General features: G+C 31.0%; 1 protein-coding gene across 4 annotated transcripts in view; it reads right to left on the bottom strand.

Annotated features, from left to right (window-relative positions):
• The window catches only part of Klp10A (kinesin-like protein 10A), a 115,749-nt gene continuing 102,177 nt past the window's right edge, over positions 1–13,572 (bottom strand). For all 4 annotated transcript variants that reach the window (XM_085811535.1, XM_085811534.1, XM_085811532.1 and 1 more), the window contains 2 exons: positions 3,916–3,978; positions 1–1,361 (listed from right to left, as the gene is read on the bottom strand). In XM_085811535.1, coding sequence (XP_085667661.1) covers positions 1,291–1,361; positions 3,916–3,978 — 134 coding nt within the window. In that variant the 3' untranslated portion in view covers positions 1–1,290. The remainder of the gene's footprint in view (positions 1,362–3,915; positions 3,979–13,572) is intronic.

Here is a 13,572-nt window from a genome sequence, read left to right on the forward strand (position 1 = left end):
TCAAGGCTAAAAAGAAATTTATGAACATAACAATTTTTTGTAATTTGGCAGGTATAGAAAGACATCTGTCCAAAACCTTCAATTTTGAAATTTCATTAGAATACACATAAAAGGTTTTACAAACATGGATAATAATAAAAAAATTCATAAATTAGAATGAAGAAATTAAGGGAGAAAAATTCTGAGCAAATTACTAGTCACAGAAAAAGTAAAAATATATAAAAAGTTCAATAAATTAATAATGCAATAATTTAGACACACAGACAAATAAAAATAAAATTATTCAATACAAGCACAAACTAACTTAAATACCATACTTTATTCTAGTTTTTAAGTCCTGCATTAGTATGAAATATTCCCAAAGCCAAGACTAAACTGAATTGGCACTGACACAAAAAAAGAGTAAAGCTAGTTGGTACAACTGAACAAAAGAATTCCAATTTTGTACAATGTAATAATTTTTATTCAAATTATTTGAATTAACTTTGTTATAAAATATTAAGTAAAACAGGAACTTACAATATTTGAAAGGATAATAAGCATTAATAAAGTATCATCATATCACTTGTACAAATCAAATTTAATTAAAATATAAAGCATTTATTTTATCTTCTTTTAGACACAAAATCTTACAACTATTTTAATTTACAATTTGCAAGGCAAGCCTACACGTAAGCTTTCTGTTGTAAGCATCATTGCCTTTACAATTTAGGCACAACAAATTACAATATAATTTTAGGCATCACAGATGAGATAGATTATTTTAATAGAAAGCAAAATATTTCAAACTACTTTCAAAATAAAACTTTAAAATTGATTACTTTTAAATTTACTTCATATTTCTACAAGCAAGCATACAGCAAACTCACAATAAAAAATATTGCATCTGCAGACAAAAATAATAAAAATTATACAACTACTTTTGGTTTTATTTATACACACAGCTAGTTTATACAGAACTAAAAAATGGAAGCAACGTTTGTAAGTAAAAAAATGTTTAAAATTAGATTCCACTCAAATTATAAAAGTTTTCTTTTGCCAGGAGCAGAATTTTCCATGTGTGATATAGGAAGTTTTCCCATTCTCCAGCAAACTCAGAAGAGTTGAGGATGATACAGTAAAGTCATGTAAGTCAAAGCATGTTGATTTATATACATAGAGGCACAAAGTTGACTAGGCTGAGGTAGGCAGTTACCTACAAACCTATAAGTGCAGAGACTGTTTATATCCCAGACCTTTTTTTTTCTGTAAATTGACAGATGGATAAGAGGAGTCCACAACTTAAAAACTTCATTTTTTCTTCATTGTTTTACTAATTTTTTCTTCTTCAGCTAATTGTTGACGAAAAATAGATACTTTTTCTGAAAAAGAAAACAATATTAAGAGATAGACATATAAATATATAAAAACTAAGCACAGTAAAACCACAATTCTATTCAATGATGCTATAACAGGTTCTCACTAAAATTCAATATTTTCTTGAATTTTCTATGACCAAATTTGAACAATTTCCTTGACCTATCATAACGAATTAGTAAACAAATTAATTATGAGTAACTGAGTGATTTTACTCATTACTACAAAATGCAATGAAATAACTATGAACATTACAAAAACTTCATTTAATAATTCTTATTTTTCTTCAAAATAATGAAACTAAATAAGAAAATATGTACGAAATAGATATCAAACCATTCAAAAAAGATTCTTAAAAAGAAATTTCAAACTGAAGAGGCAGGACAGATTCATTCTGTGAACTAAATTTATAAAAATAAATCATTCACCATTAATATTATTCCTGTCATGCTTCAAAATAAAGCAGAATAACACTAGATTCAGTAGAATATTTAATTCATACAAATATTAAATATAATGTAGAACCACATAATGTGATGCCTTTTAAATTATGCTATCTTTGCAAAAAATATGACCTACAGAGAAGTACTAAAACAGATATAACTTCATTATATCTGTTTCTAATAATTCTTATTTTAGTTCTGCTTATTTCTAACAATACTTTTAGTATTTTTGAATAATTTTCTTTAAACAGTGCAACAAATTTTCTTTCTAAAATAAGTTACATATTGTTGATGTGAAATTTTAAGGAATATCATTTTGTCAGTTTCAACATCAAGTACTCCTTTTGTTGCTCTCTTACTCCATAACAACAAGTTAAAGTAACTCTTAATTTGTTTTCTTTCTCAATTTTATTTTACAGGTTACTATTTAAAACATTTTAAACATCATATGACAAGTGGTAATTAAGAAATGACTCTTTGGGAAAAATTATTATAAGTATGTTACTACTTTTAGAACAGAAAAAAAGACATTTAAAAAAAAGTTCAAGGGGTTAATAGCATTATAATTTTATTTTACATAATCTTTGCCTTAGATATACATGTTTATACAGAGCGTTAACAAATTCTGTTCATATTTTAAACAGCTGGTGAACAGAGAAAACTATAGTTATGAATGTGATTCTAGTTATAGTAAAAGAGCCATGCCATACAAAATGAGATCAGTTACAACTTCTTTAGCAGTTAATTTCAGAGTTTACAAATCTCATCTACAGAAACAATGATAATTGTTATAAAATAGTCTAAATTTATGAAATTTTCAATCTGCACTTCATAATTTTAATGTCTCTGACTTTTTTTAAAAATAGAATGTACACACCACAACTTCCTTGAACAGCCTATTAAAATTATACAGACGTTTGGCTACACTTCATTTAAACTAATTTCTTTGAATTATTCTAACCCGAATATACAATCCCTCAAAGCTAGTTGAAAACGACATAAAAGTTGCAAATTTTGAAATTAACTATTCTAGTCAGTTTTTCATAATGGAGTTAAACGAGGGTTCTTGTATTTTTATTTTCCCAAAATGAGTATAAAACTTTCCCAAGTATAAGTACAGGAACTGAAAAAAGATCGCATTAAAAATCAAATTTTGTAGCATGTCCAAAATTAATTTTTTTTTAAAATTTCAAATTGCCAAAACATGAATATTTTTATCATTTAAAATACTTCTGTAAATGGAAGTATATATGACTACAGACAGCAACTGCAAAAGCAAAACCTGGGTATGGAAAGTGGATATATACATATACTTTTGGTATTGCTAATTGTAAAAAAAAAAAAAAAAAAAAAAGGGGGGGGGGGGGAGTTGCACAGCTAGATGTTATAGCAGACCCATATACAAAATTTCAATGTTTTACAGCTAATCATTTTTTATTACTTATGTGCAAACGTTATGGAGGGAAAAAAAAGGGAGTCCTTTATTTTGTTCGTTCATATAGACATGCAAAAAAATAGTTAAAATGGATATTTCCTTGAAACCCAACAACTGCAATTTTTCCTGATCACAACACTCCTATTATTTCGTATGATTAACTATATTGTAAGTAAAAGTAAAAAAGGAAGGATTTTTCAGTTCCCTGACCCTTCAAGATTTTCCAAGCTTCATTTTTAAAATGAAGATAAAAGTTGAATTATTATAATGATGAAGTCTCTTAAACTCACGTTCTGTAGCTTGCTATTAACTTTGACAATAAAAATAGACAAATACAAAATATTTATAAATCTACATACATTTTGTTTATACCCCCACTTTGTTTTACCTAAGCAGTACTTATCTACATTTCTGTGATTATTAAACTTAAATGTGCATGATGAATTTTTTGATTTCCTGATGAGGAAACATACAATGAGACTAAAAAAGAGTCCTGTTACACTTGCATTTATCATTGCCACCATCAAGTAATGAAAATGTTTGCAAAATTCTAAATGGCTTATATGAACATTATTTATTCTACTAATGACCATTTAATAAAATTCAAAACGTGAATACATTATTACTGTTTTACTGATGAACAAATATAAAATACAGAAATAAAACTTGTAATGACCTTACCACTTAATTTTGACAAGACATCAATTTTTTCTGCTATAAGAGTTTCCAGTTGTTGAGCATACGCTAAAACACAAAAAATTAGATAATTACTACAAACAGATATTAATCTACATAATTAAATGTTTCATGAAATTACTCCCTGAAAAATAGTCTTAATTTGCTTTATAAGATGTTGGAATTAATAGTTTTTTGAAAATGAAAATTAAGTAGTTTAAGAGAAAAAACTGCAAACTATCCAAATCTTTTCACCTAAAAGAAAGTGGGCATCTAGTAGTCTATCCTTGTAATGGCAACCCCTTTTTGGAAGCAAAATTTTTATTGATGATTATTCCTTTCTTTACAAACTCCTGCTTTATGAATTACTATTAGGAATAAATTAGTTCACAGAGATGAGGTTTACAATATAAATTAAAGTGCCATTTAACATACATTAAAAGACTATTAATATAAAATGGAGAAAAATACCACTAACATTCTATTCCTAAAACACACATTTAAAATTAAATAATTTTCAGGCAAATTTTCAAATAGAAAAGACAAAATTTTTAATACTGTGCAAGTGTTATACAATTAACTAATAACTTCCATATAACATACCACTATCACAGTGATTTCTTTTTTCGACAGTGCCTCCATACTCAATTACAAACCATATGGGGGGAAATAAATAATATGAAATCTGAAGCTTCTCAGCTGCATTTCCAGTTTGTGTATTTCTGTAGCATACTTAATTGTAGCATTAATATTATTTTCTGCTGTTAAATAAACTAAAAACTCTACAAAATTTTTTAAGTGCAGGAATTTTAAATCAACTGTAATAATCAAATATTCTAATAATAAAATAACACTCTACTAACCATCTTAACTACACACGCTTATTAACATGCACAATTCAGCTTTCTAATTCTATTTTTAAAGTGAAAAATAACACAGTCAAATTTAACTTAATTTCCTTACATGCACTTGATTTACTAAATAGAAAGTTAAGAACATTCAATATTTGTTATTATGCAAATTGCATTTCTAGTCATTGTGCAGAGGGGCAGCGCAAACCAAAAATACTTAGGGTACTTAAGCATGCCTTTGGAGCTTCAGGGGTTACTGGTGTTCCAATGGCGCAGAAGTTTTTTTGAGATGCACATTTAAAGCAAGAGGGTTGCTCTGTTCTTGAATCACCGTTCCTCAGCCAATGTAATGTTTGAAAAGCCAATTAAGAGTTTCGGTCAAGATTATGAACCTGAGGTTTCTTGAGTTCTGCTGCAGGTTATATTTGGAAGTCAACATTACAGTCCACTAATCATTAACCATTGAACATATATGTTTTTTGGTTCGTCAACTATGGAGCAGCAGTAAAATTGGTGAGCCAGTGTAATTCTAACTCTTTCTTATTAGATAGATGAAAAAGCATGTAGCTAAGACTAAAGTTAACTAAACTAAAGGAGAAAATTACAGTGAGTTATGACTTTGCTGATTACGCTCAGTTATAACTTTTCAAGATGAGATTTAATAATGTAATGACTGAAATTTTGGATATTTTTAGTAACATTTTTGTAGTTTGTGAAGAAAAGGATATTGATGCGTTCACTGAAGAACAACAAGATATGCAAGATACTGTTGATGAGTTATTTTTAATGCTAATCAGAGTTAATGTTAAGAATGTTAAAGATATCATTGTGGAGGCTAAATCTTGTGAAATAGCGAGTATTGGCTTACCTAAGCTAACTCTTCCTATATTTAGTGGCAGTGTTGAAGAATGGCTATCATTTTTTGATTTATTTAAAATGCGATAGTGGATAATGACAAATTATCGGGTGCACAAAAATTACAATATTTAAAATGTTCTTTACAGGTAGATGCAGTAAGGATTGTTTAGGCTTTAACTATTTGTAGTAGAAATTTTGAAATAGCATGGAATTTACTGTGTCAAGGATTTTTACATAACAGAGAATTATTTTCATCATTGTTAAAGGAAATATTATATTTATCAAATTTACAAACTGAAAATGCCAGTAAATTATTAACATTAGTAGATACTGTGACCGAATGTGGATGTTCATTTGAGAATCTGAGGTTCAAAGTAGAACAATTTGCGGATACTATTTTAATGTTAATAGTACAATTTAAATTTAAATCAGATTCTTCTTCTATGAGAGGATGGTGAGGAAAGAATGTTAAAATGAGAGGAAATACCAACCCTTAATGACCTTTTAGAATTCTTAAAATCTCTCACCAGAACTCTGCAAGTAGGTAAGCAATAAAGTGTTAAAAACAAAATGTGAAAGACAAATTAACCTCATTGGCTTCAGAGATTTACACGCAGTGTACGAACTGTAAAGGCAGTCATTCAGTATTTAAAATGTATTAAGTTTTGAAATCTGAATATTTAGAAGCATGTTAATTTTTTCAAGAAAAACGATGCGTTTTAATTGTATAGTTTCAAATCAGAAAGCTTTCAAGTGTAGAAATATTCATAAATGTAAAATGTGTTTTAAAAATCATCACACATTACTGCATTTTGAAAGAACTCAAAATGAGCCAAAAATGCGTTATTAGTGATGGCCCAGAAATTTTTCCCTGTACAAGTACCTCATACTCAATTGGCTAAACAGGGGAGAATTTCATGAGTTCAGTAATTAAGTCTTGTGTATCAGACTTTAATTTTCAGCATGAAGTTTTATTATGCACGGCTGTTATTAAAGTGTTGGATTCATCTCACGACTACCAATTGTGTAGAGGACTCCTTGATCTGGCAGCCAAGCGAATCTGATTACAGAACAATGTGTATAGAGACGGGTTATTGAGAACAAATGCGGAAGTTTTTATTTCATGTTTAGGATCGTTGGATATGACGACTAACGGAATTGCGCAAATAAATCCCTTTCCAAATTTTCCAGCGAAAGTGTCATTTACAACACCAGTATTTATCATCAACAGAATTATTGGAATGCTGCCACATTTTACATACAATCAGCTCTGACTCTTCAGTCAAGGTTAGCCTTCTGACATCAAAAACCAGAGTTGCTCTGTTAAAAAAATAATTCTTTTCTGAGACTGGAGTTGTGTGTTGTGTACTTTTAACCAACATCTTATGTGCAGTATTAATCATGCATAGAACTTCCGATTAACAGTATTTACACATGGATCAACTCGTGGGTTACATTGGCATGGGTTTCGTTTGAGCCGTGCTGTTGGCTACCTTTTGTAGCAAATCGGGTTGCAAAGATTCAGGAAGCTGTTCCAGGTATTCAATGGAATTATGTTGCTGGAAAAGAAAATCCTACAGACTGTGGAACTAGAGTTCTTATGCAAAGCTATGTCCTTTTGCATTTAATTCATGATATTAGAAACTTTTTTTATTTTTCAGGTCTATTAGTTTTGATAACTTACAGTTTATTGTTTGAACACCCCTTGGGACTTCAAGGTTAGGAGTATGTTTGTTGTTATGCAAATTGTAGTTCTAGTTATTGAGCTGAGGATCGACGCAAATGCAAATTAATCAGTGTTTTTACGCGTGCGCTTGGACTTCAGGGGTTACTATAGTTCCAACGACGCAGAGGTTCTTGAGTCACCATTCCTCAGCCAACATGATGTTTAAAAAAGCCAATAAAGATATTAGGTCAAGATTATGAATCCGACGTTTCTTGAGTTCTACTGAGAGTATAATCACAAGTCAACATTACAGTCCACTAATCATTAGCAACGGAACATATAAAGGAATAAAACTAAAATTTTTTCGGCTATCAACAAAACAATATTTATTTCAACATGTGTTTTTCCCCTTTATATATAAAATACATTCGATGAACCCTCTTACAGTGATCAGGTTTACGCTCTTACAAGTGACCAGCATAATTTAAAACCAATATCATAATACATTTATTTATTTGCAATAAAAAACAAACACACACACTCACAAAAATTAAAAAAGAAAATCTGAAAGATTTCAGATTTTAAATTACGTGTATTAGCAGTGATTACATCATTCAAAATTTTATGGCTCTATGTACTGTTGTTTTATCACAATGCGACAAATATACATACATTTATGCAGATTTTTCATTATTTTATTTGTTCAAATATAATGCAGGACTAACATTTGGTGGCAACAGTTTGAAAAGTGAAACAGATTTTTAGAGAGCACCAACGCAAAATCGCAAAATGAAAACAATAGTCCTTTAGGGACAAAGCCCCTTTGGACTAAAAATTAAAAAATCTCAAAGCTTTCAGATTTTATACTACGCCCAAAGGGACGTTTTTGTAATGTTTTATGCGTTACCTTTATTTATTAAATATCTTGTTCTTTGCACTTAAACCATAAAATTCAATCCAACAGCAACATCACAAAATATTTAAAAAAGCATATCTTTAGAATTTCTGATGCAGTGTTGCGCACAGAAGATAAAAATGTTTTTAACCCCATCTCACAGTATTGCCATTGCTCACTTTGAAATCGCCGAGTTTCTTATTAATAAACTCATAAATGCTTTATAAAATATGAAACAGATAAAACAAATTCCAAATTTGAGCTTCCTGATACGTACATAATTTAAAATTTGATGACTCTAGGTACCGCTGTTTTACCACAATGCGAGAAACACACATACATTTATCCATATTCTTCATTATTTAATTTCATTAAATATTATACAGGGCTCTAATACTTGGTGGCAAACAATTTAAAAAGGGATTCACCGTTTATAGTGAATCAATGCAAAATGCCAAAACAAAATTAATAGCCTTTCTGTGCAAATTGCCCCTTTTGTCTAAAAATGATAAACAATTTTTTATCAATTTCTGAAGAAATACTTATATCAGTGCAGTGTAATTTAACTTATACACCCATTTGTGATAAAACATACTTCAAATGATTTATTACATACACTCGGACACAAAAAAATTTATTCACCTAGAAGAAATCAAGCCACAATCACGAAACTCACCAGGAATGTAATCTCAACAGAGATGTACAAATAATTTCAATTTTGACGGCAATGAGACACGGGTAAGCGCTATGCACATATGACATGTGCAGCTGGGAGAGTTTAAAAGTATGGAATGCTCATGTCATAGGGCTACTCAAACGAATTTTTCAATTTGAATGGACGGTACTGTGACTAAAGATGCTTCTAAGATGTAACCGGGAGCAGTATGAACAGTTGCTCGACTTTGAGAAGGGACGTATAGTGGGCCTCAGAGAAGCAGGTTGGTCAAACAGGTGACCTGGCGACCACCTCGTTTGAGACGATATGGCAGTTGCTCGTTGTCGGCGACAAAGGATCACGGAATGGATAGTCTACCGTCATGGAGAATCAGGGTCAGGAACACAAGGTTCGCATAATCATAAGAATGGTCCCTTGCAATAACGTCGCTAGCATCGATTCAACATCATTTACCACCTTCCAGGCATCTGGTGGAATTAAAGGAAACCATTCAGAGATGACTGGCCGATGCTCGTATATGTTGCTAACATCCATTAAGACACCTACCACTGACCTCACACCATAGGCACGACTGATTAGATTTTTGCCAAATTCGGGCAAGCTGGAGTGTAACAGACTGGAGACGTGTTATCTTCAGCGATGAATCCCAAGTCAGTCTCAGAGCTGATGACCAGCGCACAAGAGTGTAGAGAAGGCCAGGCCAGAGGTCCAATTTGGCATTTGTTGTCGAGTGACATACAATGATTACACAAGGTGTGACAGCATGGGGGAGTGATTTGTTGGGAAATGCGATTACCTTTAAAGTCATCCTTCAAGGTAACGTGACGACTCGCCAGTTATGTCGATGATATCTTAATGCAGGTTGTACTGCCTATGCTATCAAGTCACCCAGGTGCCCTTTATCAACAATGCTCATCCACATACTACGTAACTCTTCCAACAATGTCTTCAAAGATATCTTATACTCCCATACCTGCCAGGTCACCGGACCTCTCACCAATACAGCATGTTTGGAACATGCTTGCAAGGAAACTGCTATATTGGTGAATTAATTTTGATGTTACAAAGACTATGGCATAATCTTCCACAGGGGGTCATAGGTGACCTACTTGACTCAATGCCATGATGTGTTTCGGTTTGTATAGCTTCCAGAAGTTCCATGAGTTCTTAATAAAAGATCTTTTATGCTGAATTTGTAATCATTTGTTCATACATTATCTCCTCATACATTACGCACATTTTAAGTTTCATGATAATAGTTTGTTTCCTTCTGGGTGCATATATTTTTTTGTGACAGAGTATATATGATTCTTTTTTTAATCTGTATGACATGATAGCTTGGCTATTAATAGATTAAGACTTCAAGAATATTTACAATGTGATGGGTTTTTCCAGCACCAACTAAATCACTTATATCAAAAAGTTATTATTTTTTTAAATTTATTTTTAAAATCCTATGTCAGACCTAGGCATGCCCACCATTAAGTCTGTGACAGGCAACCCAATACAATTCAGAAACATAAAAAAAGTACAACAATTTTTGACAGCATTAATCAATGCCAAGTCATTAAGGGAAGTCATCACTTTTGCACAACACAAAAAGTGAGAATTTTAGCTGATTTTCGAGTTTTAATAAGTCAAATAGTGTATAAGAATTTGTTTTATAAAGAAAAAAACTAACTGTATTTTCCGAAAATTTAAAATTTGTACTGAAGCACAGCGTGCCAACTGACAATAATACAAATTTAGTCACAGTAATAATTTTTATAATTTTGTAATAAAATATCATTAGGTATGATTCTTCACCTATTTAAATTTTAAAATCTCAAAGAATATTACCACCATTACAATAATATCTTAAAAAACAGAAAAAGCATTAAAAATTTTTTAAGTAAAATTATATAAATATTTAAAAAATAATTTTTCAAAGAAAAAGTAGGTGCAGTTTTTGAGCAATATCATCAGTTACTTACACTGATATTTTTAAATCAATAGCTATGATAGATTTTTTTAAAGAGTGCGCGAAAGTATAAAAATCACCATTTTGAGAAAAATGGTTTTAAAGTTTCAAATTTTTTAATATATGTTCTCTCAAATAATACTAAAACAGTTTAAAACTGCCCAGCTGCAAATACCATATCCTCCTGTTCTTCAATAGCTGTTACTGCAACAAGTTTGGTTCTTTTTCTTGCTCTGCGAGCATGTATCGCAGACATCTCTGCCTTTATTTCGGCTGATTGAATACGACAGTGATCAGTGTCTGCTGCAAACTTTACAGCATTATCACCAATTCGGTATCCAAGTTCATTCATAGTATGTAATCGCCCAGGTTGACCATCATTATATATAATAACTGCCTCATTCACTGCTGTCTTAACAATATTATAACCATACCCAAAGTTTTTAGGACACAACTTCCAAATCAAAGCATTCAACGATTCATTTGGATTCTGCGTATGTCCTCCTAAACACTTTTTTAGTAAAAACCGCGATAAGATCTTTAAATATATCTTTGGTATCATCCATTACAGGTGGTGGAATTGAACTTTTATGTTTGTATGATTTCAGAGTTTCACTCGCACTCACTCTTTGATACATACACCACGAATCCTCTCCTGTTTGGCAAAAATTGTGAGTAGGTTCCACGTTGGTTGAACGTTTGTTGTAAAATATTACCCACACTGCCTTTTGCATATCTTTTACAGAATTGCAAAGTTTTCTAATAGTATTTACACAATAAATTGCCAATTCGGTTATATTATCATCCGGAAGGTGACCTTTTTCACGGAGAGTTTTATTGTCACTAAGTTTCTCTTCTGAATCTGTCCGACACATTCAGTTTTACCAATATATATGATGTTAACAGTAAAAATTAAAGCAATCTACGAGTGAACATTCGTAAGCAACAGCACGTACAAATGTAAACAAACGTCAGGTGATGATTTAAAAGCCCAATCTGGCAATATTTACCTCAGAATCATTTTCTTCATTTCATAATTTTTAAGGTTCTCATTCGAATATCTTAACGCCATTTGTTTAAACAGATTCAGAAATGTCTACAGCTTCTATAAATGGGGGGGGGGGATTCGATTTTTTGAATGTGTAAAGGTGGTTTTAAGTCTAGAACAAGAGTCCAGATGGTCACCATACATGTCATCAATATCCAGGGGTGTTTATGGGAACCCAAAAAATCCCCTGAAACTTTTACGAACTTATTACCGACATTTTGGAGTTTCGAGAAGGGGGGGGGAGAGAAATTAAAAATTACAATTATGAAGTATTGAATGACCTAATTATAAAAGTTCAATGAATTACTTTTTTTGCAAAATTAATAACCATAAATTTTCAAACATATAAACTACTACATTTTATGTAAATATTTTAAATTACCTGAATTAATTCTTTTAAAAAAATTATCTAATTTCTGCTGCTTTTTTTTATTTTCTGATGTTTGTGGGCTTGTCTTTCTTTTATGGTGAACTTCATAATTGCAGGAAGGTTGACTTTTATTTTCCTCATTTACAGTTGAAGAAATTTCCTCGAGAACTGCACATGCAGAGGTAGAAGCAGTTTGCTTTTCTGCTAATGTAGAAGGTTTTTCAGAGACTTTTATGGGTGACTCAACTGAAATACACGTTTTTAAGTCCTCTTGATATGTTTTCCAACTTCTGTTCTTTTTCAGTAAGAGATCTTTGTGAATTGGATTAGTCATTGGATTTTTTGAGCCATATTTTTCACATGAGGTTTCTTTAGAAGCCATTAAATCATATTTAATAGTCTGCACTGCATCTAGGGAATCAATCTTAAGAGAGGTTTTATAGTCAGTGACAAGTGTATACATTAAGTTGAATGCACTTTCCACTAATGGGCCATGGAAGCAGCTAAGGCAGGCTTCGACCAATTTAGCCAATGTAGGATACTTATAATCATTTGTGAAATCATCTTTTAAATTAAAAACTTTAGACCAATACTTATCAATTGTACACTTGACTTGATTTCCACTTTCTTCAGATGTGTAGAGCATTTCTTTGGTGATATCAATATCACTCTGGTATAACCTTATTTCAGCTTCTACTTTTGACTTTTCATTATCACTAAAAATATGGGACATAAAAGATGATAATTTTTCAAAAGCTAATATTGTACTGGTTTTACCTCTTAGCTCTGGATCTAATGCTGTAAAACTAATTAGATATGAATTAAGGGGTAATTTCTGTTTCATATGCTGTGCTGTATTAGTATAACCTTTCATCAGAGAAATTTGGAATTCTTTTTTGCTATTGGATGATTTTTTGATAATTTCTTCAGGAGAGTGGAAGCTTCTGCACCAGTAAATATTACTTTGTTAGGTAGGTGGAATTCTGGATTTGTGACATCAACCTTTAATAAATCATTATAAGATGTGCACTCTATATTTTCTGGCTTCATAAAAAAAGAGAAAAATTTTGCCATCAATTTATAAATACTGGAATGTATTAAATGAAGCATTGGTTTTTTTGTTTCAAATAATTTAATATATGTGTTGAACTCTAGTAATACTGCTGAATATAATGCCATATGCAATAAAGTTTTGTTTTGCATAACAAATAACCCATTTAGTATTCTTTTATCCTGAGCTAAAGCATCCTTTGTGAGTTGTTGGGAATGCAAGCAAGAATACACCCCTTCAACAATTTTTTCTGAGCTGCAAAAATATTTCTTTTATTGTATACAGTTT

The sequence above is a fragment of the Stegodyphus dumicola genome, chromosome 2 (assembly GCF_044657685.1).
Source record: "Stegodyphus dumicola isolate Sdum_Otavi_A_Nest chromosome 2, ASM4465768v1".
In the NCBI taxonomy this organism is placed as follows: domain Eukaryota; kingdom Metazoa; phylum Arthropoda; class Arachnida; order Araneae; family Eresidae; genus Stegodyphus; species Stegodyphus dumicola.